The sequence below is a fragment of the Lagenorhynchus albirostris genome, chromosome 13 (assembly GCF_949774975.1).
Source record: "Lagenorhynchus albirostris chromosome 13, mLagAlb1.1, whole genome shotgun sequence".
Lineage (NCBI taxonomy): Eukaryota > Metazoa > Chordata > Mammalia > Artiodactyla > Delphinidae > Lagenorhynchus > Lagenorhynchus albirostris.
Window position 1 is genome coordinate 5,918,858 of NC_083107.1, and position 27,982 is coordinate 5,946,839.

At 45.7% G+C, this 27,982-nt stretch overlaps 2 protein-coding genes across 10 annotated transcripts in view; one reads left to right on the plus strand and one right to left on the minus strand.

The window, feature by feature from the left end:
* Positions 1-24,288, plus strand: part of TBC1D8 (TBC1 domain family member 8) — a 126,678-nt gene extending 102,390 nt beyond the window's left edge. For 6 of the 9 annotated variants that reach the window (XM_060168860.1, XM_060168858.1, XM_060168861.1 and 3 more), the window contains 9 exons: positions 310-595; positions 1,367-1,496; positions 1,633-1,731; positions 2,323-2,391; positions 7,918-8,158; positions 9,017-9,082; positions 18,883-18,972; positions 19,390-19,487; positions 20,799-21,892. In XM_060168860.1, coding sequence (XP_060024843.1) covers positions 310-595; positions 1,367-1,496; positions 1,633-1,731; positions 2,323-2,391; positions 7,918-8,158; positions 9,017-9,082; positions 18,883-18,972; positions 19,390-19,487; positions 20,799-21,260 — 1,541 coding nt within the window. In that variant the 3' untranslated portion in view covers positions 21,261-21,892. Of the gene's footprint in view, positions 1-309; positions 596-1,366; positions 1,497-1,632; positions 1,732-2,322; positions 2,392-4,506; positions 5,223-7,917; positions 8,159-9,016; positions 9,083-18,882; positions 18,973-19,389; positions 19,488-20,798; positions 21,893-21,923 lie in introns of those variants that run through there. The other 3 variants (XM_060168859.1, XM_060168862.1, XM_060168866.1) reach the window with 3 other exon arrangements.
* On the minus strand, positions 22,626-27,867 carry RPL31 (ribosomal protein L31). The gene is made up of 5 exons (XM_060168874.1): positions 27,817-27,867; positions 27,314-27,420; positions 24,111-24,236; positions 23,025-23,137; positions 22,626-22,696 (listed from the first exon to the last, which is right to left on the minus strand). The coding sequence occupies exons 2-5, from the start codon at positions 27,418-27,420 to the stop codon at positions 22,665-22,667; spliced, it is 378 nt and encodes a 125-aa protein (XP_060024857.1). The 5' UTR covers positions 27,817-27,867; the 3' UTR covers positions 22,626-22,664.
* Positions 27,868-27,982: the final 115 nt, after the last annotated feature.

Consider the following 27,982-nt stretch of genomic DNA (forward strand, 5'->3'; position numbering starts at 1 on the left):
TGTGTGGCTTGCAGGATCTGAGTTCCCTGACCAGGGTTTGGACCCGGGCCCACAGCAGTGAAAGCGCCGAGTCCTAACCACTGGACCGCTAGGGAAGTCCCAATTCACAACTATTTTTTGAAAATACTGTCCTTTCCCCATAGAATTACCTTGGTCAAAACATCAAAAACCAGTGAACTAACTAAGTGTAAGTCCTTTTCTGGCCTCCAGTCCCGTTTCATCGTTGTGCGTATCTCAGAGTCGTTTTAATTTGGGGCTGACTTTGGAGGGAGTGACTCTCTCCCCCATCTCTGTGGCCTCCTTTCCCAGGGGCCCAGGTGGACCAATCGGTCTTCGAGGAGCTCATCAAGGAGCAGCTCCCTGAGCTGGCGGAGCACATGCACGACCTCTCGGCCCTGGCGTCCATCTCCCTCTCCTGGTTCCTGACGCTGTTCCTCAGCATCATGCCCCTGGAGAGCGCGGTGAACGTGGTCGACTGCTTCTTCTACGATGGCATCAAGGCCATCTTCCAGCTGGGGCTGGCCGTGCTGGAGGCCAACGCCGAGGACCTGTGCAGCAGCAAGGACGACAGCCAGGCCTTGATGGTCCTCAGCAGGTGGGGACCGCCTGGGGTGGAGGGGCAGCAGCGGGGCTCCAGGAGCCAGGCGGCAGGTCCAGGCAGCCGGGCTGTCGCTGTGGGAGTTCTTCCACTCTACCACTTGTCACCCCATGTGCCCCCAGGGCCAGGCCATCAGGCAGCCCCGTCACCCGTGTGCGGTGAGGAGTCTGCCTTCCCTCGCTCCTGTCCGCCAAGTGAGAGGCAGGAGGGGCGAGGGTATCGGTGCCTTTCTCTGAGCAGGTTCAAGTGTCCTTAGTCGAGAGGGACTCATGGTGGCCTTGAACGGGGGCGGGCAGGCGGACACGGGAAAACGTGGGCCTCAGGCCGCCAGCTGGAGGATTTGGACATTTTGTGCATAGGGGATGGTGCGTTGTAGGGAAGGCAAAGTCCCGCGAAGCTGAGGACGGGAACCCGGGTCCCTTGGAGCTGAGGGCAAGTTGGATGACAAATGAAAAGCTCCTTTTCAGAATACTGTGGAAGCTTAAAATTGCAGTATGCACAGGATTTTGTATTTATGTCACTGGAGGGTCACAGACCCCGGGAAACCTTCCCGTAGTGCCCAGGTCCACAAGTCTGGCTTCACGCACGTCTCTCGTTTTCTCTAAAATGAGTGTAGCAGTTGCTGCCTGGCACTCCTCCCACCGTTTGGAGGCAGACGAGCTGGTTTGACAGTTGCTGCCACGTGTCCAGGGGCCCCTGTGAAGGCAGGTGTCGCATGGTGCCCAGGGGAGGGTAAACCTGTGCTTTTCCGGTGGGTGGTGTGCCCAGGTTTCTGGATCACATCAAGAACGAGGATAGCCCTGGACCCCCGCTAGGCAGCCACCATGCCTTTTTCTCGGATGACCAGGAGCCCTGTCCTATGACCGACATTGCCGACCTGATCCGGGACTCCTACGAGGTACCTGGGCCCCATCCCTGCCCCACCCCAGCTCTCTTGGGAGATGGACTTCCAGGGAGGTTTTCCAGGCTACTTCTGTTTCCTGTATGGACGCATAAGGGATTCTGTGAGTGAGTGGACCCTTCCTTCCCTGCAGAAATTCGGAGACCAGTCTGTGGCTCAGATCGAGCACATGCGCTGCAAGCACAGGATCCGGGTCCTGCAGGGCCACGAAGACACCACAAAGCAGAATGTGGTGAGTAGAGGCCTCCTGGGAACCACTGCTCCTGGCGGCCAGGTGCTGACCTGGGCTGGGTGCCCTGCTGGTCTCCTAACAGGAGAAAGCCAGCTTTTTTTTTTTTGCATTGAATTAACAACTTGACAGGGTGAGCTGGTGGAGAAAGAGCGTGGGTTTAGTTTGAGAGTCAGACAGATTGTGAGCAAACTAACTACTGTGAGCCTCGGTCTCCCCGATTGTAAAATGAGGATAATACTAACCACCGTGTAGGCTTAAATGAGGGACAGTATAGCGCATGCCCGGCACCGAGGGCCTGCAGTGTTGATGGCTGTGCAGGAGGAACTTCCTGCCCAAGCTGTAGCCTTGCTACTGTTTACTCCCATTAGGACTTACAATGCTTGTCCTGAGTCGCGGACGTGTGAATCAGAAAAGATGAGGATAAAAAGCCCTGAGAGAGCGGCCATAAAGTGATCTCTGTGATGGGAACAGACTCTGTCCCGGGAGGAGCTGGGCGCCTGGCGTCCACCCCAGCGGGACGCGCCCTCTCGGCCTCTGGTCCTCCCAGGGGCAGGCAGAGTTCACTCCATGACCGTTTGTTCTTTCCTCAAGCTGCGAGTCGTTATCCCCGAAGTCTCAGTCCTTCCAGAAGACCTAGAGGAACTCTACGATTTATTCAAGGTAGGAAAATCTGGGAGGATGAGGGAGTGACAGGCCCTGAGCCAGACCCCAGCTGATGTCATCGCCTGCCTGCGGGAGGGTGCAGAGGCTGGAGGGGTCGGCATGTGCCTGTTGGGTGGCAGCGAGGCTGGAGCGGCCCCCCGGCCAGCTCTGGCTTGGCCGTGCCTCCTGGGCCCGAGCACGGATGCTGTTGCGCTCGGCTGATAGGCCCTCGGTGCTGGGGACACGTCCTTCACTGCCCTAGGCCGAGTCCCCAGTCAGTAGTGGATTCAGGGACTTCCCTGGTGGGGCAGTGGTTAAGAATCCGCCTGCCAGTGCAGGGGACCTGGGTTCGATCCCTGGTCCGGGAAGATCCCACATGCTGCGGAGCAACTAAGCCTGTGAGCCACAACTACTGAGCCCACGTGCCACAACTACTGAAGCCCGTGCGCCTAGAGCCCGTGCTCCGTAACAAGAGAAGCCTGCGCACCACAATGAAGAGTAGCCCCCGCTCACCGCGACTAGAGAAAGCCCTCGCACAGCAACAAAGACCCAATGCAGCCAAAAATAAATAGATTTATTTAAAAAAATACAAAAAAAAATAGTGGATGCAACAGTGACCCTTATTGAAATTATCACCTCGTATACTTTTTTCTATTATTATTTTTTAAAATTGAAGTATAGTTGATTCACAATGTTGTGTTAGCTTCTGGTATACAGCACAGTGATTCAGTTATACGTATATATATTCTTTTCTTAAAAAATATTTATTTGTTCGGCTGTGGCTGGTCTTAGTTGTGGCAGGCAGGATCTTTGTTGTTGCCGTGTGCGGGGTCTTCGTTACAGCATGCGGGATCTTTTTCATTTTTTAGTTGCCGCATGCGGGATCTTTAGTTGCGGCATGCACGTGGGATCTAGTTCCCTGAGCAGGGGATCGAACCGGGCCCCCTGCATGGGGAGCGTGGAGTCTTAGCCACTGGACCACCAGGGAAGTCCCATACGTATATTCTTCTTCATTATAGGTTTTTACAAGATATTGAATACAATTCCCTGTATCACCTCAAATACTTTTTAATCATAACCTCTCACCCACATGACGTGTGTACATATTCTTGTGTTTGTGTGGCTGGTCTGCCTGCTACTTTATGTTCTGTTTTCCCCTGATGCTGTCATTAACACTTTTTCACATTGCCCTATGGTCTTACTCATTTTTAAATCATTTAAAACCTGTCATGTTGGTGATACTTACCATGCTAAACTGTATTTCGACTATTTGGATATTTAGGTGGAAGACTTGCTGATTTAAATCACCCTGCAAAGACCATTTTCAGGTGCCTTTTCTCTTGCTCGAAACAGTCAGTAAAAATGGGGAAGAGAGGCAGACAGTGGACCCACTCCCTACAGCCTGGCAGTGAAGCGGGGAGAAGACAGCCGCAGAAAGCAGGCCAGCCCGGAGGAGTCGGCCACCGGAGCTGTCCTGGTGGGGCCTCTGAGCCGCCAGCACTTCTGCACTCAAATGGCCGCGCGCTCAAGATAATCTTAAGCAGCACTTAGGTCTCCTGAGCAGAGCCGCAGATATTGTCTGACCCTTCCTGGGGCTGTCGTGTCACATCTCCCTGTGGTCACTGCCATGGTGGCTGGCTTAGTAGGTTCCCGGCACTCCTCACGCCTGGTCAGCAGGATGCGTGATGAGTCCTCAGGCTACGTCTCCTGTAAACATCACCGGGTTTCAAGTTTTATAGTTTCCTCTGTTGCATGAAGAGAAAATACGAAGCCAGAGGTGACTTAGTGTCCCACACCGCCACCTCTCTTTGACTTTGAAGGAGGAAAAACAGGGAGTACTAGAAACACAAAAGCAGGTTAACAAACGTGTTGTTTAGCATAAAACATCTTTGATTTATTTAGGGCTAACTTCTCAATTTGAGAGAATAAGACGTCTCACATTTGAATTTATATGACTTAAGAGACTGCCTTAAATTCATCATAAAAATAAGTTTCATTAAGTACTAACTGTATCATTAATCTTTCATACAAGGAGTATTTAAAGAAGACAGACAGCTCTTTCCTGTGTCCTATTTCTATCTTTTCTGTGAACAATGTGGGTGAAATTTATTTTCGTATTTTTTTTTTTTTTAGCTCTGCAGGCCTTTCATTTGTGTAGGACTAACTATGAATATAAACTTCAACTATAAATACAAGACCAATTTCAAAATGCACTTCCAAAAGAAATTCCAGGACAGTAGCGTCATCATCATGGTGTCTAATTCCGTCATACAGCCTGAGGTACCTCCTTTATGTGCCCAGAGCCATCCTCACCGCCACGGAACCCCCCTCAGGCTGTCCTCCCCCGCTCCCACTGCCCGCCTTGCTGCTGACCTTCCCTGAATTCCCTTGGCTTTCATAATCTGGCCTCTTATATTTTAATGCTTCTTTAAGTACTGTGAGGTATAATGGTCCCTAGTTGGGTCTTACATGCATCTCTTGTCTCTCGAATCAGAAATTCGTTTTCCCAAGGGAAAGGGCCACATAGAGGTACCCTTACATTGTTGTATAAATATGTGATAGGGTCTTATTAAGGAGTCCATTCCTTAACTTCACTGCCTCCTTCCCGAAGCCTGGAACGTACAGGTGTGACCATTCTCTATGTTAACAAGGAATAGCCTGCTCTGTCTCCTTTACATACTCTTTCCTATTAAAGATGAACAGTGTGTACGTAATGAAATCTATTTTTATTCTGAATGGAAAGCAATCTTTCTTTTATGCCTTAATGCAGTTCTTTCTTTTCTTTCAGTTTTATTGAGGTATAATTGACCTACAGCACTAAGTTTAAGGTGTACAGCATAATGACTTACATGTATTGCGAAATGATGCGCAGTAAGTTAACATCCATCATGTCATGTATTTATAGATACGAAAAAAAAGAACAAAAATGATTTTTTTCTTGTGACGAGAACTTTTAGGATCTACTCTCTCAGCAACTTTCAAATATACCGTACAGCAGTGATAACTATAGTTGTCGTGTTGTACATACATCCCAGGACTTATTTATCTTATAACTGGAGATTTGTACCTTTTGACCCCCTTCACCCCGTTCTATAACCCGCACCCACGGCCAGCCCCAGCCTCTGGTAACCACGAATCTGATCCTTTTCTATGACTTTGGGTTTGTTTGTTTGTTTGTTTGAATTTATTTTTGGCTGCGTTGGGTCTTTGTTGCTGCACGGGGGCTTTCTTTAGTTGCAGCGAATGGGAGCTACTCTTCGTTGCGGTGTGCAGGCTTCTCATTGCGGTGGCTTCTCTTGTTGTGGAGCATGGGCTCTAGGCGTGTGGGCTTCAGTAGTTGTGGCACGCGGCTCAGTAGTTGTGGCTCGTGGGCTCTAGAGCACAGGCTCAGTAGTTGTGGCGCACAGGCTTAGTTGCTCTGCAGCATGTGAGTTCTTCCCGGACCAGGGCTCGAACCCGTGTCCTCTGCATTGGCAGGTGGATTCTTAACCACTGCGCCACCAGGGAAGCCCATGTTGCTTTTTTTTTTTTTTTTTTTTTTTTAGATTCCACATATGAGATCATATAGTATTTCTCTGACTTATTTCACTTACCGTAATGTCCTCGAGGTCCGTCCAGGTTATAAAACAATGTTTTAAATTACGTAAATTTAGATTTGCGATGTCTGTCCCTTATCCTCTGAAATTGAAAACAGCTTCATTAGTCTTCTCTCTTCAAGTAAGATGGGAACAATATAATACACACTTGATGTCATTGACTACTTTTGGAAATACTCAGGACCTGAAACAGTGCCTGTGACATTTTTGTAGATTCAGTATCTACAGATCTTTTCTCGTTCTTTTTTAATGGCTGCAGGATTTGATGGTAGGGCGTAACCATACTTTATTAACCATTCACCTGCTGAGGGACATTTATCTCATTTCCATTTTTTTCTGCTTTATAAACAGTGCTGTATCAAGCATGCTTGTGCCTTTCTTGGGACACCTGTGCTGCCGTTTCTGTAGGATGGGTTCCTTAGGGATGCACAAACCAAGTTTTAGTCACTATTGCTAAAGCGTTTTAGATTTTTCAAATTTCAGTTCTACTGATGATGCCTAAGGGTGCTCATTTCCTATGTTCCCCACTCACCCAGCATTTAACATTATGGATCTTTTAAAATTTTACTAGTTGTGTAGAAAATTGCATTTCATTTTAACTTAACATTTGTTTACTCATTAGTGAGGTTGAGTACCCTTTCATAAGTTTATTGGCTAATCATATACTTTCTTGTATCATCTCTTCATATCCTTTGCCTGTTTTTATATTGACTTGTTTTTCTGTAGGATTCTGTGTAAACTGGTTGTACTAGTCCTTGGCCTTTATAACTGTTTTCTTCTGGGTAGGATTCTGAGGGCCTCTAGCATCACAGGGTGGCAAATATACACGCAAATTCACAGTGTGTCTTGGGTTTGAGGAATGGGAATTTATCAGACCTTTGTTTCACACTTGAACATTCTTATGGTACTTTTCCTGATTCTGCAAAGGCTACTTAAGGAACATGGCTCCAGAGAATATGCAGTAAAATTATAAATGGCATTTTGGTTTCCATCCAAGGATAGGCACTTGGATATTATAGCATCTGTACTTGTTTCTGTGCCATCCTTATGGGCAGAGGGCATTGAAATCGTGAAGAACCCTGCAGTCATTGGGAACTATTTCAAGTGAGTTGAGATGTCCCAAGAGGTGATTTAGTACAGGCGTAAAAGAAACATTCTAAAGAGGCTAACCTGGTCCTAGGCGACAGGGCCAGTTTTGATCGCTTTAGTTTTCAGTCTATTCCCAAGACTTCAAATTGCCTTTGCTGTTTTTACTTTTAATTTTTTGAATTGTTCATATATTCATGTGGTTGAAAATTCAGAACATATAGAAAAGCTTGCTTCTCCATCTGGGTCCCTGCCCCCGTTTTCCATCCTCACAGGTTACCAGGGTAAATAGTTTCTTCTGTATCCTATAGATTTGTCTAGTACTTTCTGACTTTCAAATAATATGATTTAAGAAAAAATACCAGAATAAAAATTGTATGATTTCAATAATTAAAACTATGGCAGGGGAGTTCCCTGGCGGTCCAGTGGTTAGGACTCTGTGCTCTCACTGCTGTGGGTCCAGGTTCAATTCCCTGGTCGGGGAACTAAGATCCCATAAGCTGTGCAGTGTGGCCAAAATTAAACAAAACAGAACTATGGCAGCTGAACTGTACATTTAAAAATTGTTAAAATGGTAAATTTTGTTATGTATATTCTGCTACAATGAAAAAAGAAACCTTAATAAAAAGGAAAAAGTTTTTGCTTGTTACTACAGGGTTACCTGTAACTACATTTCTGGTTGGAGTGGTGAGATTGTGAGTTAATTTTTTCATTTGTTTGTTTTATAATGTTGCTTATTCAATACTGAATTTTACGAGGCAAAGCAAGTCAGGAGAGAAGGCTGTGTTGGCTTTGGCCTTTACGTGTGCGGCCTCCCATGGGGGCCGCCGCCCCTCACAGACCCCTCTCGCTCCCCTGTTAGAGAGAACACATGATGAGCTGCTACTGGGAGCAGCCCAGGCCCGTGGCCCTGCGCCATGACCCCAGCAGGCCCTACGCGGAGCAGTACCGCATAGACGCCCGGCAGTTTGCACGCCTGTTTCAGCTCGTCTCGCCGTGGACCTGCGGGGCCCACACAGAAATCCTCGCTGAAAGGGCTTTCAGGCTCCTGGATGAAAACATGGACCATCTGATCGAATTCAAAGCGTTCGTGAGCTGTCTCGGTATGACTCTGGGGCTCTTTCCTGCAGTGAGTTCATTTGGGACGTGCGTCTGTGAACACAAGACAAGTAGACTGTCACGCAGGCACATCCACTCAGTGAAATGGGCTTGGGAGTCGCCTGCCGTGATTTGGGGATTTTAAAAGTCCCTCTGCAGGCTCCTCTCGTGACCACTTTTATGTTTCCTAAGCGGGTGGTGGGAGGGCAGCCCAGGCTCTCAACATACATGGTTGTTGACCTTGTTCTCCTGGGCACCCAGGGTGTGGTGGTGTCTTGTTAGGAATGTGTCCTGAGACACATTTTTTAAAAAAAAATAAATTTAAAATTGAAGTATAGTTGATTTACAATATCGTGTAAGTTTCAGGCGCACAGCACAGAGATTCAGTTATACATACATATGTGTGTGTGTTGTGTGTATATATATATACATATATATATTCTTTTTCAGATTCTTTTCCCTTATAGGTTATTACACACTATTGAGTATAGTTCCTTGTCCTATACAGTAGGTCCTTGTTGGTTGTCTATTTTATGCATAGTAGTGTGTATATGTTAATCCTAGCCTCCTAATTTATCCCCCCCGCCCCGCACATTCCTAACTCTTGCAGCTAAAATTAAAATCTTTCAGAAGGTATGAGGCCAGACAAAATTCCTGAGGTTATGTTGCCGCTCAGCAGTCACCAGTCACTACCCTTCACATTTTCCTTTCAGGTACACACTGTCTGGGTAGCAGTAGGTGAAGTGTCAGGTCAACAGACACTGACCTTACTACGTTCTCTCTACAGTGACTTTGTGTCCTGACACATGTACTTAAACCATTTGCATGTACTCAGTCTCTCTCTCTCTTTTTGGATTTTGCAGATATTATGTATAATGGAGAAATGAATGAGAAAATTAAACTGTTATATAGGCTTCATATCCCTCCAGGTAAGAAATTCCAAGTAGAAAAGTTAGGCTCTGTTCTGCCTTGACGTAAATCAGCTTTGTGCATGACCTTGAGGTTCTTCTCTTTCTAAATTTATTTAGACTTGAGGCAACAGATGTTTCTAGTGTGGGGTGGCTGATGGCAGATTTTGAGGACCACATTGTATGGCCTATGGCAGGGGTTCCCAAACTCGAGCGTACATCAGAATCATCTGGGTGGCTTGTTATAAAACAGGATACCTGGCCCACCCCGGTTTCTGATCCACTAGGTCTGAGGACCACACTTTGAGAACCACGGGCCTGTGGAATGTGCGGGAAGACAAACCCTGGTTGCCTTACAGATGGTTATCTTAGCTTACTGTTTTTTGAAAAATTGAGGTAAAATTGGTATTATACTAGTTTCAGGTGTAAAGCATGATAGTTCAGTCTTTGTATACACTACAAAGTGATCACCACAGTAAAGCTGATTACCATTTGTCCCCATAAAATTGACCCCCTTCACCCATTTTGCCCACCCCCCCAACCCCTGTCCCCTCTGGTAACCAACAGTCGATGGGTGTTGTTTTATTCATTTGCTTCATTTTTTTAGATTGCATATATGACTGAAATCATACAGTATTTGTTTTTCTCTGACTTATTTTGCTTAGCATAATGCCCTCAAGGTCCATGTGTATTGTTGCAAACGACAAGATTTCCTTCTTTTTCATGGCTGAGTAGTATTCCATTGTGTGTGTGTGTATGTGTGTGTGCAGCTTTACTGAATTCATTTATTCCAAGAATTTTTGGTGGAGCCTTTAAGGTTTGCTATATATATGGTATCTGACAGTTTTACTTCTTCCTTCCCTTTTATTTCTTTTTCTTGCCTAATTGTTGGGCTAACACTTCCGATACTGTGTTGAATAAAAGTGGCAAGAGTAGGCATCCTTGTCTTGTTCCTGATCTTAGGGGAAAAGCTTTTAGCTTGTCACCATTGATTATAATGTTAGCTGTGAGTTTGTCATATGGCCTTTATTACGTTGAGGTATGGTCCCTAAATAACCACTTTGATGAGAGTTTTTAATCATAAGTGGATGTTGAATTTTGTCAGATGCTTTTTCTGCATCTATTGAGACAGTTGTGTGTTTTTTATCCTTCATTTTGTTAATGTGGTGTATCATGTTGATTTGTGGATGCTGAACCATCCTTACATCCCTGTAATAAATCCCACTCGGTCATGGTATATAATCCATTTAATGTATTGTTGAATTAAATTTTTAAAAACCCTGCTTTAACTTCAAAAATTTAAAAATTCTGCTACTTTTGGATGGAATGTTTTGTATATATATGTGGTTTAAGGCTGCTGCTTCATTATTGATTTTCTGTCTGGATGTTCTATCCATTAATGTAAGTGGGGTCTTAAAGTCCCCTACTAGTACTGTATTGCTGTCAATTTATCCCTTTAGGTCAGTTAATATTTGCTTTATTTATTTAGGTGTGCCTCTCTTGGGTGTATAAATATTTACAAATGTTATATCTTCTTGTTGGATTGATCCTTTTATCAATATGTAATGCTCTTCTTTGTCTTTGATTACAGTTTTTGTTTTAAAGTCTATTTTGCCCAATGAAAGTATAGCCACCCCAGATTTCTTTTTGCTTTCATTTGCAGGGACTGTCTTTTCCATCCCTTCACTTTCAGTTTGTGTCCTTCCATCTGAAGTGAGTCTCTTGTAGGCAGCATGTAGATGAGTCTTGGTTTTTTCATCTATTCCGCCACTCTGTCTTTTGATTGGAGAATTTAGTCTATTTACACTTAAATTATTGAGAGGTATACACTTATTGCTATTTTGTTAATTGTTTTTTGTAGTTCCTCTCGGCTCTTTTTCTCTTTTTTCGCTTCCCTTGTGGTTTGATGACATTCTTCAGTGTTATATTTAGATTCCTTTCTCATTATCTTTTGTGTAGGTTTTTGCTATGTAGTTAATCACAAGGTTCACTATATGACAGCCTATATATATAACAGTCTATTTTAAGTTGATAGCAACTTAAGTTTAAGTGTATTCTAAAAACTCTGTATTTTTATTCCCTCCCCCTACGTTTTGTTTTTGATGTGATATTTTACATATTTCTATTTTGTATATCCCTTAATCAAATCTGGTGTAGCTAATTGTACTATTGGATTGGCCAAAAAGTTCATTCAGGTTCTTCTGAAAGATGTTGCAGAAAACTCCAAACGAACTTTTTGGCCAACCCAATACTTTTGTCTTTTAACCTTTATATTAGCTTTGTAAGTGGTTGATCTGGCTTTACCTTTATATTGCCTTTATCAATGACATTTTGACTTTCATGTTTTCTTGTTGCTAGCTAGGGGTTTTTCTTTTTCTCTTAAAGAAGTCCATTTAACATTCCTGTAAGGCTGGTTCAGTGGTGATAAACGCCTTTAGCTTTTGCTTGTTTGAAAACTCTTTTATCTTTCCTTCAATTGTTTTCTTTTTTAAAAATTCATTTCAGTTGACACAGGACTATTCAAATGTTCTTTCCTTTGTATTTATTTATTTTTAATTTATTTAATTTATTTTTTGGCTGCATTGGGTCTTCGTTGCTGTGCGTGGGCTTTCTCTAGTTGCGGCGAGTGGGGGCTACTCTTCATTGCGGTGCGCGGGCTTCTCATTGTGGTGGCTTCTCTTGTCACGGAGCATGGGCTCTAGGCATGCAAGCTTCAGTAGTTGTGGTGTGCGGGCTCAGTAGTTGTGGCTTGTGGGCTCTAGAGTGCAGGTGCAGTAGCTGCAACAGATGGGCTTAGTTGCTCCGCGGCATGTGGGATCTTCCTGGACCAGTCTCAACCACCGTGCCACCAGGGAAGCCCAGTCTCCTTCAATTCTGATTAACCTTGCTGGGTAGAGTATTCTTGGTTGGAAGTTTTTCCTTTTAGCACTTTGAATGTATTGCGCCACTCCCTTCTGGCCTGCAGCTTCTGTTGAAAAATCAGCTGATAGTCTTATGGGGGTTCCATTGTGCATAACAAGTTGTTTTTTTCTTGCTGCTTTTAAGATTCTCTCTTTATCTGTAACTTTTATCATTTTAGTTATAGTGTGTCTTGGTGTGTGTCTCTCTGGGTTCATTGTATTTGGAACTCTCTGGGCTGTGGGAGAGTCCCATGGGACTGTAATTGTAAACTGTGCTGACCTCCAGACCAGGAGATCTGGAGGTGCTCCCCAGGCAACAGTTACAAAAATCATGACTTCAGATGAGTGTATAAGCCCCTTGGAAGGTACCAGAGAGCTGTGGTGAGGCTAAGAGAGGGTGCAAGGGTTATGCCTCCCTGCCTACATTCCAAGTGCGCCTCTGTAGCCTCTAGGTGTGTGGCAAATCTAAGCCCGTCCCTCAAGTTGAAGCCCTAGGACAAGTAAATGGGCCCTTTTGTGCAGGTGGGCTGGGGGTGTGTTCCAGTCTGTTGTCTGTGCAGTGCCCTGGGTGTGGTAGCCTGCCCAGAACCGTCTTTCTGATTGTTACAGTCCTGTGGGGCCTCAGGACTCATGGCCTCCCGGGCCAGGGGATCAAGGGATAGCCCCTGTGTGGACCACGTTCATCTGCTGGCTTTTGCAAGGCTGCAGGAGAGAGGGTTGAGTATGGGACACACCTGCAGCTTTAGTGATGCAGGTGAAGAGCCCTGGGGCGGGGCACTCTTGTGACTTCAGTGAGACTGTGCGCCCACCTCCACTAGCAAGGTATAGGTAGAGTGAACAAAGGGGAGAATGGCGCTTCGTTCCCAAAGAAAGTCCCACCTGTCTCTGCCCCTCCAGCAGAGGCTTTAAGACTAGCAAATGGGGGGCTTCCCTGGTGGCGCAGTGGTTGGGAGCCCGTCTGCCGACGCAGGGGACGCGGGTTCGTGCCCCGGTCCGGGAAGATCCCACATGCCGCGGAGCGGCTGGGCCCGTGAGCCATGGCCGCTGAGCCTGCGCGTCCGGAGCCTGTGCTCCGCAATGGGAGAGGCCACAACAGTGAGAGGCCCGCGTACCGCAAAAAAAAAAAAAAAAAAAAAAAAAAAAAATTAGCAAACGGGTCTCCTTCACATGCAGTCCAGGTACTACTTAAACTGCTGCCTCTGCGCTGGGTCCTAGGACCAGTGAGACCCTCAGTAGGAGTATCTCAGATCCCTACACTCCCCAGGTCCCTGGGACATAAGCCCCCCTTGGTTTCCAAAGCCAGACAGTTTGGGGGCCTCGTTTCTCTGGTGCTGATCCCAAGGTCTGGGGTGCCTGATGTGAGGCTCAAACCTCTCGCTCCTCAGGGAATAGCTCTGGACCTTTGAGACTCCTCCCTGTTGAGGGTCGCCTGGCCGGGGGTGGGGATTTTGGTGAGACTCTGTGTCTGCCTCTCCTACGCATCTCCGTGTGGCCCTTTTACCTCTTGTTGTGGAGAAGCTGCTCAGCTACTGCTGTTCTTTTTCAGCAGCGCTCGTTCTATATGTAGCTGTAGTTTTGGTGAGTCCATGGGGGGAGGTGGGTCCAGGAACTTTCTATGCTGCCATCTTGGATTGCCCCCACCCCCACCCCCAATCTGAGTAGGTTCAAGCTCTGTGACCTGGTTTTGTGCGGACATGACACGGTTTCTGGCTCCTCGGCAGCCCCAGCTACTGGTTTTGAAGGAACATGTCATTTGTCCAGCGTGTTAAGACTGTGCTTCCTCCAAATTTAAGCAGTGGTAACCAGACACAAAGAAAGCAGCTTTGAAACCTGTGAGATCAGGCTTGGCATTTCCCTTAAGGTATTCCTTGGATCTCTGAAACTGACAGAGGTAGATTAGGAATCCCAGAGGGTCTCTGGACCCCAGTGCCACGGTTCTGGTGTTGGACGGTTTCTCTGATAGAACTTTCTAACAAGGGACCCTGGGGAGGCGGCGAGCTGTGAGGTTTCCAGGTCCACAAGATCCAGGTGGCTTTTAAAACTCACACCTATACGGTAGTTGAAAACGCGTGTGGACGTTACTTGTGGGCTTCCTGAGTACACTTCCTGAGCTCAGCCATTACGGAGTTGGCATCTGTTGTGCACGTGATGCTTATGGAAACACCCTCTGGCAGCCACACAGCCACACACAGCTCCTGCTCTGCTCTCCCATGGACTCATTGCTTTAGTACAGATGGTTGAGCATCATAAAGTGCCTTGCCTTTCATTGAGTTTTGTTTTTCACTTAATTTGCATACACACACACACACACTCTTTTTCAGATTCTTTTCCATTATAGGTTATTGCAAGATATTGAATACAGTTCCCTGCGCTCTACAGTAAATCACTGTTGTTTATCTATTTTATATATACTGTAGTGGTGTGTATCTGTTAATCCCAGAATCTCAATTCATCCCTCCCCCTCCTTTCCCTTTTGGAACCGCAAGTTTGTCTTCTATGTCTGTGAGTCTGTTTCTGTTCTATAAATAAGTTCATTTGTATTATTTTTTGAGATTCCACATATAAGTGATATCATATTTGTCTCTGACTTACTTCACTTAGTATGATAAACTCTAGGTCCATCCATGTTGCTGCAAATGGTATTTCATTCTTCTTTATGGCTAATATTCCAGTGCGTGTGTGTGTACACACACACACACATACATACACACGTCTTCTTTATCCATTCTACTGATGGACATTTAGGTTACTTCCATGTCTTCTTGGCTATTGTAAATAGTGGTGCTATGAACATTGGGGTTGCATGTATCTTTTCGAATTATAATTTTTGTCTCTTCCAGATATATATGCCAAGGGTAGGACTGCTGGATCATGTGGTAACTCTAGTTTTAGGTTAAGGAACCTCCATAGTGACTCTAGCAATTTACATTCCCTTGCTTACCTGTATTTAATATTTGAATTTTTGATGCAGTTAAAAAAAAAAGTCTTAAGAATGCAGACAACCTAAAACCTCTATTTAAATGCATCAGTTTGACAGGGCCATGAAGAGCCACAATACATTTAGGCACTTTTCATTTAAATAGATTTGATTTTAACAAATATTTATTTTCCACCCTCATGAATAACATTTTGATTAAAGGTGGAACAAACACACTCGTGGGGAAAAAAGCTTAACTCACTAATTAGGAAGTATACTGAGGATTACAGGTTTGAATTTGTGTGCGCAAAGAGTGATGTCTTATTGCCCTGATGGGAGGTGGAAAACCAAACAAAGCACGCCAGCCTCTGGCCTCAAACACCCGCCTTGTGCAGAGAGGCGCTGGAGCTCTGCAGGGTCAAACAGGAGGCAGAGGGCTTTGTCAGGTCACTTACAAAGGTGATGCATCTCGGGAAGCAAAGAAGCCCTAAGCCCAAGGCCTCACAGTTTTTGAAGAGCTCAGTTCATTGGCCCCATGGTGACTACAACACTGTTTAGCAAATAGAAGAGAAATATTCCAGATGATTTGATACCAAATTAGGTGATGGAGGGATGAACAGTATTCTAGATTACTGAATCAGGAGTTTTCACTGAAAATTGCTAAATCTGTAAGTATTGGTCATTTCACTCAGCTAATTACACTAATTGGACATCCAGAAGACCATTTCCTGGAAGAACATTAGATTCATTAGGAAGAAGCATCAAAACAAGCTACCAAGAATGACATGTCAGAATTGGTAAATTAACACAAACGAATGAGGCATCGGAGGCTTCCTGTAAAGACAGCACACTGTGAGCGGAGCTGATAGCACAGTTCTGCTCCTCCTGGAAACTCTGCGATTCAGGAAGTACGTTGTTGGACTTGCAGAGCAGCTCCCCAAAAGGCGTCCCTGCTGGTCTGGATCCACGTTAACTGACGTTCTTAAAATGCTGAATCCAATAAAGTCCAAACAAAGGTCAACTTATCACAGGATCCAAAAATGATAGTTTACATCTAATAACTTAGGCAGTACTGATGTCAGCTACATCAGAAGTGATACCAGGCACATTTGATTTGGTGAAAGACAGCTTAGGCTAGATGAAAGTCTGTTCTTTGTATTGGGATCCTGAGTTGAAAATGTCACTTGAGGGTTTTGCAAAATATGAGAAGTGTAGAATATAAACCTCCTGAGAAGCGTTTTGTGAAATTAAAAAGATTGCACTGAGCTTTTTTTTTTTTTGCACTGAGCTTTTTAAAAGAGAAAAGCTAGGTGCTTAAGATCCCTAGTATCGTTAAGCCACTAAAATGGGATTTATGGTCCCAGCATCCAGTACTTGTTGCAGCTCAGGTGATTTTCTTATAGTAGATATGAGACACAAGTTGGATACTTCGTTTGCTTTTCCTATCAATGACTTGGTTATACTGGAATTCCTAATTAATCCAAATGCAAGTCTATTCCCTTAGAAATTGATTGCTGTTTCTAGCCTACATGGAGGGGTCGAAGGGGGGCACTGTATGGCTTTTCCAAGAAGAAAATATATTGGAAAATGGTATTATTTTGATGACTGTGGTGTCAACTGTGTATGAAGGCCAAATTGTGTTGAAAGCAGTCTATGTACTCTTCTGCCAGAGAGAAGCAACTTTCAGTGGAACTGGCTTTTTCCCCTCCACAAGCATCCCATTTAGAAAGTGCTGAGATAGCGGTGATGACGACAGTGTTACAGGGAATGAGTATGCGCACCAACTAATGAAAGTGCTTGAAGCCGTAAGGAGGGTGTCGTGCTTGTGTCTGTTGAAGCGATGTACTTACCCACCAGTCACACAGACATGTGAGATCGGGAGCTTCAAGATAACCAAATACAGATCCTTCATCCAGTCTTAACACGTGCAGAATTTGAAGTGAGACACGGTGAAAGCTTTAATAGAACTGTCTCTCAATCCACTTATAGTCTTGAATTATGAATTACACATATACTGGAATGTAAAAATCTTACATTTATAAAAGCTCAAGTATCTCATTTTAAAAGGCTGAAAGTACATTTTTAAAGGTGGTATACACTCAGTGTTTACTGTTTTTCCTTATGCACTGTATCTTACATTTCTGATAGGAATAGATAGCAGCATGAGTGTTTTCCAGTGAGCGCCAAGACTCCACTGTCCCGTGTCCAGTCCGGATGCTGGTGCTTTCTGTGTGCAGGGACTGGAGAGAGGTTGGCTGGCCTTTCTGGCTCCTTGTCACTGTTGGCACTTGACCTGGCTCCTTTCTGGACACTCACCCACCCCTTGAATTAATCGTTCCTCTCTGTGCTCTCATGATATTTGTGTGTATTGGTTCTTCTGTTAGGGCATCTTCTTAGAGTGACTGGTGTACACGTTTCTGTTTGATACGCTGAGCTCTTTGAGGATAGGGACCCAGTATCCGCTAGACATCCCAGCGGCTATTACTGGGGAAGCCATTTCTATCGTGACTGCCCCACGTACCATCCAGGGTTTGTAATTTTCCTCCTATTCAGTTTGAGTGGATTCTCACATTTGTTTTGGGTAAAGTTGGAAAAAAATGACTCAATAACTTTGTTAAATAAAAAAGAAAAGAAAAGAAAAGAAAAATGACCAACAGAAAAAACAAAAGAAACCACCCCAAACAGCCTCCCACCTTCCAAACCCCAGGAACCTGCTTCCCAAGTAGAAAGGAGGGTAGATTAATCAAGGCTTTGGTGCCATCTTGTGGACATTTGTTGGATCACAACAGAATTTTGCCTTTGATTTATTCTCAGTGAATGGCTATTAAGTTTCAGCCTTTTAAAAATGAGGATCCTTCATCTGCAATCCCTTTTATAATTTTGGTAACAGCTTTACTGATCTGTAATCCACACACCATACATTTCAAAGTGTACAGTCTAATGGTTTTTAGTATATCCAGTTACACAACCACCATCGCAATTTTAGAACATTTTCACACCAAAAAGCAAGCCTGTGCCCTTTAGCTCCTGTCCCCGATCCACACATTTCCCGCCCCTGCTTCCTGTCTGCAGATACGCCTATTCTGGACTTTTCATACCGTATGAAGTCATGCCGTACGTGTCCTTTTGTGTCTCACTGCTTTCTCTTAGTATGTCTTCGGGTCTCGCCCGTCGTGTGGCATGTCGGTGCTTACTCCTTTTATTACAGCCGAAGTGATACCCCGGTGGGCATCCCCCAATTCATTCATTCATCACTTGATGAACATTTGGGTTTGTTTTCACTTTCTTGGCTCTTTGGAACTGCTGTGAACATTTGTGTACAGGTTCTGAGTGGATATGTTTTCATTTCCCTTTGATATATACCTAGGAGTGGAATTTCTAGGTAAAAATGGCGACTTTTTGATGATCCGCAAGACTTTTCCAAAATGGCTGTACCATTTTATATCCCCACCAGCAGTGTGTGAGGGTTCTGATATAATTGTATTTTTGTATATTTCAAGAACACTCGCAATGGTAACATGCTGCTTTCAGTTAAGCTTTTTCTAATTTTTGTTAGAAGTTATGTAAGTATAGCAGTATGTGCTAATTACTGGAAAAAAAATACCCTCAGTTTAAAGCAATTACTTGTTAACTCACCATGCAGAAATCGAAGTGTGTTTATTTCTGGAACTCCACGTGTGCATGTACATCCTTATACTTAGTTTGACAAAATGGGATTTTACCACACATACCCTTTTCTAGGTCAGCATCAGCAGTGTCCTGTGAACCTGTGTATCATTACAACATTTACAGACATCTGGGAAAAGGCGTTACTGGCGTGTGATGTTTTCTTGAAGTACACAGGGTTCACAGACCCTGGGAAGACCCTGCGGCCATCAGGCGGGGGGCTCCTAGCTTCACCTTTAGTTTTCTTACCTTAAAAGCTAAATTACTCTGTCAGTTTTGGTTAAGACACAATTTCCTCAATTTAATTTAAAAAATTTTTTTTTTTTTTTTTTAAAAAGCACTCACTGAAAATGACCGAGACAGCCAGTCACCATTGAAGAATCCTCTGTTGTCGACGTCAAGACCCCTGGTTTTTGGCAAGTCCAATGGTACATACCTCTTTTCATTATCTTCCGTCAGGCACACCACTGCAATGGTTAAGGGCAACGGATTTCACGGCTCTTCTTAGAAGCAGACTAATCTATTCCCTCCCGCCTGGGAGTTAACACTTAGACCACTGCTTTCAGAGGCCAGAAACCTTCCAAACTGCCTTCAACGCCACCACCACTTTATTCCTCTTCATCTTTCAGGGCTCCTCTTGGAGCAAGAGGTAACTCGGCTACCATCATCTATTTGTGGCCACTTTCTGTAAAACAAGACTTCTGGTCTCTGCTTTTCAGTTTGTATATACGGCATTTGCTTAGTGGAATTCCTCATCCCCTCACCATTCCTTTCTACCTAGTTTCCTTTTGCTTTCATGGAATTTACTTAGACTAAAGTATGTATTGTGTTTCCTTTGTCTCAAGGTGATACAGTTGATTATCAGAAACAGCTGAAGCAGATGATTAAAGATTTAGCCAAAGAGAAAGACAAAACTGAGAAGGAGTTGCCCAAAATGAGCCAGGTATGGACTGTATTCTGTGCAGAGGATTCACCATTGTGCCGAGTGACCGGTTCAGACGTAGGCTTTTTAATTCAGCTGCACCCCCTCCCCCGTTACCTCCAGAGCTATAATCAAAGAAAGACCAAAGACCTTGTAACTTCTGGGAGCTGAACACTGTGATGTTTAAATGGGAAACATTTAAACTGTGATCCATTCAGCTGTCCAGATACCCAGAGCTCTTCAGGAGGCTGCCACACACTTCATTCTTTGAAGAGTTTTTATTTTTAATAAGAGAATTAAAAAAATATTTGGCTGCACGTGGGATCTGGTTCCCTGACCAGGGATCGAACCTGGGCCCCCTGCACTGGGAGCGTGGAGTCTCTTCAGGGACCTCCTGCACTGGACCGCCAGGGGAGTCCCTGAAGTTTTTATATCAAATTCATTTACCAGGTTGTGATGCAGATTTATGCCCTAGAGCGATGGAAGCTATTTGGGGGAGCGTGTACACAGCATTCATCACTGACTGCATATTATACTGTCCTGATAAGGCTTCAAGTTGAAAACGTCCCTTTATTATAGGACTCAAACCCCTTTAGCAGGGTTATTTTGTTTTGTTTTTTTTCCCCACAAAACAAAGAAGTGTTGCTCAACTCTGTTGAGTTGCTTTCAAATATTCTACTCTTTGGATATAAAGTCAGTTAAATCTCAGTGTTGTCAGTCATACCTCAGTTAACAATCATGGATATTTCTCCCAGGTCATTAAACACTAAATTAGTAGCTCAACCTTTTTCCTATTCCTGGAGTAACTGTGCAGCTAAGTTCCACCTGCGGTACCTCTGTCACACAACATAAAGGTTCTGTTTGGGCAGGAGTATGTGTGTAGCTTGACAAAGCATCAGGCATCACTGTTCTGCTTCATTTAATGGCCTTTAGTTGCTGCTTGGCATTCCCAGCAGATTACCAAATCATAATCTCATTCAATCTTAATATTTAGGCCGTTTCCAACCTTTTGCTATAATAAACCCTAGCCTAAACATCCTTATAAACAAATCTCTGTGCACAGCTTTTGAATACATTAGTTGTCTTGCTGGGTTAAAGGGTCTAACACTTCTGTATAGACAGCACAAGTCTACATGTGTGCTGAAGTCCCCTGGACTATTAACGGTGTGTCTTCAGTATGATGGAAGGGCAGAGAATACCTCTTATTTTCTGCTTCAAAAAGTACTATGTGGTTTTTTTCAAAGAACTAGGTATTAAGTTTGAAAAAAGCCCACGATACGCTTCTATTCTTGTTACACTACTACATGCAGACTTGTTTTTTCTCAATTCCAGAGAGAATTTATCCAGTTCTGTAAAACACTGTACAGTATGTTCCATGAAGATCCAGAAGAAAATGATCTGTATCAAGCCATCGCCACGGTAACCACTTTGCTGCTGCAGATCGGGGAAGTGGGGCAGCGGGGCAGCAGCTCTGGAAGCTGCTCCCAGGAAGCAGGGGAGGAGCCGCAGGCTCTGGTTCCTTCTCCTGAGCAGGACTCGGTGTTTGCCGACACCCACAATGGGAAGAGCCCCCGAGAGTCCCAGGCATTTCCTGAAGCGGCACAGGGGGACTGGACTGTCTCCCTTGAACATATTTTAGCTTCACTTCTGACTGAACAGTCACTAGTCAACTTTTTTGAAAAGCCACTGGACATTAAATCCAAACTTGAAAATGCCAAGATCAATCAGTACAGCCTCAAAACGTGTGAAATGAACCGCCAGTCACAGCCTGAACTCAAGCTGAGCAGCCCATAGCAGGACAGCGGTGGCTGAGACCAGCCTCCATACCAAAGCGCAGGCCAGGTTTGTGGGCTGTCAGCCCATAAATCTAGGTTTGTCTAGTTCATCGTGAGTACACTTTACAAGCTGGGCGTCTGGATAAGCAACCTGACAGCCACAACGGGGGTGGGGGGTGGGGAACTGATGCAACCCTCCAGCGTTTCTGTCTGTTCTTTAAGAGAATTCAGTTGGACACTCATTGCTAGAGTGTCTCACATCAGTTCCCTTGATGCTATGACTTGCAACTTCACTGTTACCAGATTTGCTGTAAAGGGCACTTCTGCTGTGATGCTAGTATTTTGTTCTCAGATGGAATATAAGAAAGTCAAATGTATGATACTAACCCAGAGAGAGAGGAGGAAAGCCCAAGCACTCATCCTTCACTTCACATGGGCGGGATTGAGAATCAAGTTCACTTTCAAGATTTAAGAGCCACTATCTGTGCAATTGTATTTGGCTTTTTTTGCACTAATTTCGTTTCAATGCTGGTAATTGAAACCATTTTAATATATTTGTTGTATTCACTTTGTGTCCTTCCAAAAAATGTGTACAAACCACGCTTTCAATGTTGGCCTCCAAGTTTTTTTAATAAGAAATTTTTGTATTGACTTGGTCTGTTTGTATCTTTACTTACTTCAGTGTCTGAGGTCTGGGCCGTGCCAGTGACTGGATAACCTGGAGATTCCTCTGCCCCACCATGTTCCCGGCGGATAGTACACTACACTGCAGGTAGCCCCCAACCCCACTACTGTCATCACCCGGGCTTCAAAAGGGGACCTCGTTCTGGCATTTTATTCATATCAGTGGTACAGGCACTGATGAAATATGATCCCTGCAACACCCTGCTTTCAGGCTGAATTTAGCAACCTTTTAAGAAAGGTTACCCCTGAGCTTTTAACTCCATGTAAACCAGGACTAAAAACACCTCACGGGGCCACCACAAGTAAGTGAGCTAAAAAGGAACTGTACATACTTCATTAAATCTAAGATATCCAAAGTGTACCATTTTAGCAAGTTAAAAGTGGCAATTAAGCTCTACATGCCAGTGCCTGGAAAAATGTTATCTTAGAATTCACAAAACACACCTGTAAAAAGCATTAACAACATCATACCCCCAATGTCCCAACCACCTGAACAGCCATTACCAAGCCAGGGATGCATTTCAAAAGCACCTTAGAACACCTGCCTAGGCCCTGTGCAAATATTCAGAAACTCCAGGGAATGGGGAGAAGGGGCCCAGGCACAGTAGTTAGGAAACACTCTCAAAATGCTCCTGTAACTGGGAACTGCTTTCAAATAGACAAGCCTATTTTACCTGCAACTAGAAAAGGAAAATCAAGATGCGAAGGCAGCTCTGTAACTTTATTGGATAATCAGCAGTTAGTTCTCATCCACATTAACTGTCTGTAGATCTGCAAAAGAAGACAGCCCGTCACCTTCCACACCCACACACCCCGTCCCATACTTTCACCCCCCAAGAACCTTTTCTTCAAGGGTTTAGGTAAATGTTACTATTCCACGTGCCCTTTCACAACCCAGAAAACAGACCTATTCTTCTGTATCCTTTTGCATTTCCCCACACCATGACACAATGTAAAAAAGGTTTACCGATTATGCCTGTAACTTATATCCCTACTGGAAGGATGCCAGGGATATAGGTGCACAGTATTTGAACAAATGAATTCAGGTTATAAAAAGGCTGAGGACTTAAACAGCTTTGTGGGATGAAGTAGAACTTACTTTTGAAAGTGGTGACAGGTACATAGGTAACCAACGTATAGAGCTTGTTTGGTGAATCTTCATCTTCATTCCGTTTTCTGGACAACCGCACACGGATACGGTATGGGACATTCCTGAAAAATAAGAGAACGCTGGTGTCAGGACATACTAGTGTCAGTAGGCAGCCACCACTGCCACGCTGGGGCAGCACTGACCCTGCAGGCTATACCGAGCACGTGCAACTGTTGAAGGTTCAGCTCCCCGCCTCCCACACAACTCCTCCTCGGGGCTCGGCCAACCTCTCAGCAGCATCGCAGGCGACTGCATCCCCACCTTTTCTTGATCCAAGGACAGAAGGTGTCCTGAAACTTCTCTCGGCTCATGCCATACCACTCCTCCCCTATCTCAAGGGAGCTCACAGGCACCAATGCCAGCCCACTGCAGGGCTGAATCTCAGATCCCTGTCACCGCATCGGACTCCAATGTTAAGACACCCCCGCCCCCCCCCCCCACTCATCTTACACATCACCTAGTCCCCGCCAGCTCCACGCCCCGTGGCCGGTCCCACTTCCACCGTCCTCCACAGCAAAACCAGCCCCCTGCTTATAAGCAGGTCTTAACCTCGGCACTACTGATACTTGGGCTGGATACTTGCTTTTGTGTGTATTTGGGTGGCCTGCCTTGTGCGCGGTACAATGTTTGGCCCGTGACCACCCCCCCACTACTGACAACCAAAACGCCCCCGTCCCCCAGGAACTCTGCTCCAGCGGCTTCCCAGTATACGTCCAGACAGAAATCCAAACTCTGTGCCACCACCTACAAGATCTGTCCCCTGCCTAACTCTCCATCCCCACTGTTCTCAAGCCGTACAACCTGCTCCACCTTCACCAACCTCTGTCCCCAAGTCACTGAAGTTTGTTCTCGCTTTGCGTGATGCTCTTACCTGACCCGCACACTGCTGGCTCCTACGTCATTTGGGTCTCAGGTCAAAGGGCTTCCCTGCAGATACTACCCCACTCTCTGAGTCAGTTATTTTCTTTATACCTCCATGTGCATTAGCTCGTGGAATTGTGAAAGTTCATCTTATAACACAGACAACTTGAGTACCTTATTCCTTTGGCCCAGACAGCTTTGTTGAGCCTGGTGTCAATGCGTACATCCGGAGTTCCCATCTCCTTCATGGCAAATTTCCGTATTTCTTTGAGTGCCCGAGGGGCACGTTTCTTGAAACCCCTGAGGTTCAAACATAAGTAAATAAATCAATTAAGTACAAAATTAAATGAAATACACAATATACCATGTCCTATTTTCATAAAACAAATCTAAACTGAACCTTGAACAAGGCAGGAACAATTCTTTCCTCCACCACTATGTAATGCCCAGCAACTACTATAATACTTGGGACACAGAAGACACACAATCTACTTTCAGTCACATAGAACAAGGACTCTGTATACGATCCTTAAGAGATGCTAATATACACACTGGCCAACCCTTTCCTGACGATAAAACAAAAACACCCCCAAGGTCTAATACCATCTGCCAGGGAGAGTATAATCTAAGAACGATGTTAGAATACGCTTGAACATAAAGAACACAGAAGTAAATACCGTGTCCTCGGGTCACAATATTATTAAATTATTTGCCACATCTTAAGACATGGGATTTAACGGTTCATTATTAACTTGGTCTATGCTTAAAGAGCAGGGGCCTGAAATGTACCAATTCCCTCTCAAGAAACACGATGAGGGCAACAGTTAATGCTCCGGATCTCTCGGCATGTGTTAGGCACCATTAACCTGTTGTTTAGATGAGGATACGTAAATTCCTTTGAATTTCATGCTTTCAGTTAAATACAAAACGTGAAAAAGCCAAAGTTTACTACCGGCTGAAATGGTCAAGCATTTGGGCAAGCAAAGGTTATTCCAAGTGGGGCAGAGACCGAAGCTTAAAGGCTGTCCTCCCCCGCCCCAGGACTGTGACTGTCAATTACCATGTCCCCCTTGCTCCCTTTGCTCTACCCCTCACCAGCCTCCTTGAATCCATCAAGCAAGGTCGCTTCGTTCACTTAAATATTTAACCGACTAGAAATAAAAGGCACTAGAGATAACAGCAGTAGGTTTAAACAGACAAAAGCCTGTTTCCCACGTAGCTTTCGTAGTTGACACATGGAGTATGTCAGATGGTATCAAGCGCCACAGAGAAAAACAGACCAGGGAAAAGAGGGAGCATTAGGGAAGGAAGGGGGCTGCAGGTTTCAAGTAAGATGGCCACTGAGACACTGAAGTCCAGACCCAAAGATGATGAGGGCAACTATTTATCTACCTAATAGAAAAAGCATTACGGCAGGGGAAAAAAGGTAAAACTAAACCCAAACTGTGAGCTTGAATCAGGTACTTGCCTGCTTTGATTAGGAAAGAAAGTGGCCAACCCATGTGGAATCATAGCAAGAACTTTGGCTTCTCATCTGAGTTAAGATGGGAAGCCAATGGGGGCCTTGAGAACAGCCCGGGTGTCTGGGGCTGGAAGAGGGAGCCAGGAGCTGGAGCCGCTAACTGCAACCATCAAGAGAACACTGGTGGGACCAGTGCGATCAGCCTGGGGAAGGCCAAGCCAAGAAGACACACTCACTTGCCGCGAAGGCCACAGGGAAATGGGAAGGTCGGGGGTGGAGATGGACGCCAGCAGTTTGGTGTGGGGCCATGTAAAATTTTTGAGACACCCATTTAAACACCCAAGTATACAGGTTAATAGCAGCTGGATATGCGAGACCCTAAAGCTAGCCGCTGTTACCAAGCATAGGTAGAGAGGGGCTGAGCCCTGGACTCAACGTTAAGAGGACGGGCTGTGAGTAACAACAGACTAGACTGGGGAGGGGCAGCAGCTGCGGAAGCACGAAAACCACCACTGTGGGATCTTTGGAAGTAAAGCGAAGAATGAATTGCTGCCCATCAAGTATGACCGAAGGTTTTAGTTCCGTGAGGTCTTCACTTAGGGCTCTTATGACAAAGCACAGACTGCCTGGAAAACCTGCCCACCCACAATGCCTCACACCCACTCTTCTAATGGCCGCTAACTGTGTGGTCTTTAAAACACCACCCCTTCCACCTTGAGACTTACTTTCCACCTGCAACTTTTCACCGTTTTGTATCTGGATGCTTGTCTAACTTCCCCTACTAAGTAAACTAGGAAGGCAGGCTCTCTGGTTCCCTGTTGAATCCACAGAGCCCAAGACACAGTAAGTGCCTAATATGCTCCCCAAATGAATATACGCACGCCCCTCAAATTAAGGGGTGAGGGGAAGAGAACGTGGTTACCAGCAGCATCTATGCACAAAAGAGGCACGGGACTTTTGCCCCAAAAGCCTCGAGACCCCACGTACACGACACTCCTTGGCTTACACACGGTCAACGCCTGGCCGGAAACGCCGGGCCCTACGCGGACGCTGCTGCACACTGAGCTCCCTCACAAAACGGGCCGTCCGGATACGAGACTGCCCGAGCAAGCGCAGGCAATTCTGCTGCACGGACTGGTGCCCGAATAGAGTATTCTGCAGTGCAACATGTGCTATCAAAAATACCCCAAGTAACAGTATTCAAGAAGGTTTGGTCTCCATTGTCACTAGTAAGCACCATGTGCAGAAAAAAGGGGAGGCCTCGCTAAGCTTGAGAACAGGAAAAAACCAACCCCCAGAGACGAAAACCAAGAACTAGCACGTTCCAAATCGTTCCCAATATGCTTGCACCTCACTAATCCACAACCTCCAGGTGTCGCCGGCACAAACACGGCCCTATAACCCCACCGATACGCTCTTTTCTGGTCCCTCCAGCAGCTGCACTTGCGGCATTACAGCTTTACCGATGTTACTACGCATCTGCGGAGGTCAGCGAACTAAAGGAAGCCCATCGGAGTGTTCGTATTCTGGGCCGGGCACGGCTTTAGCTAACTGGTTACCTTTACTAAGGCCTAGGCACATCGAAAAAGCTCGCTTCCCCTCATATACACATCTTTCACCCTTCAGGCCTGCCAAGGTGTAACTGCGAAACAGAGTGAAATGATTTTATCGTTACCGTATTTCTCCAAGTTGGCTCTCCCAGAAACCTAATCTGTCTAGGTATTAACCTCTGAGCATTACGCTTTAACCCCTGTAAGCCTTAAACAGGGTCCACGGAATACAGACGAGCTTTTGAAGAAATGCGTAATTTCTAGACCACACAGCATCCAGACGACTAGACTGACCCCAGGGACAACCAGACCCCCATCTCGGGAGCCCCCATCAGCAAGGCACAGACGACCGCAGGGGTACTCACACTCCATGGATGCGCTTGTGAATGTTGATGGTGTATTCTCTGGTCACCACCTCGTTGATGGCGGACCGGCCCTTCTTCTTCTCGCCGCCCTTCTTTGCGGGAGCCATCTAAGCCCAGGCAACAACGAGGCTCAGAGCGAGTGGGACAAACCCAAGCCAAGTCCTCCCTCCCGGCTCGGCCTCACGCAGCCGCCCTCGGAGCGGGTCCGGCGAGGCCCCTGAAGCCCCAGGTCTGGACAAAGCCAAGCCGGCCACCCCGCGCAGCCCAAGCATACGCGCCCCTTAGGTGCCCCCGCCCCGGAAACCCCCGCGGCCCGGGTTCCCCTAAGGTTGGCCACTCTCTCCCCCAGTCTCCGGGAGCACTTAAATGCAGCGCAGATTCCCGTGCCGTCGGAACGCGGGGCCCCGGGCCGGGTCAGGAGAGAGCCCGCTGTCCTAGTCGACACAATCCGGGGCGAGGATGCCGCCGGATTCCTGCAGCCGGCACCGAGCGCACACACTCACCTTGCTCGTCCGGGGTTAGAAAGGAAGACCGGGAGGGATTGTGGGAGAAGGAAAGCAGGGTCGCAAATACAACTTCCGGGTCACCTGGAGGCGGGTGGAGGGGGCGGGTGAGAGGAGGGAAGAGGCGAGGCTGTGACGTAAGCGGCGCGCGCCGGGAGGGAAAAAT

Coding starts and splice junctions, on each gene's coding strand:
- RPL31 (XM_060168874.1), bottom strand. CDS start 27,420: ATGGCTCCCGCAAAGAAGGGCGGCGAGAAGAAGAAGGGCCGGTCCGCC. Junction 24,237..27,313: donor CACAAGCGCATCCATGGAGT/GTGAGTACCCCT, acceptor TTTGAACCTCAG/GGGTTTCAAGAAACGTGCCC. Junction 23,138..24,110: donor GTCTGGGCCAAAGGAATAAG/GTACTCAAGTTG, acceptor CTTATTTTTCAG/GAATGTCCCATACCGTATCC.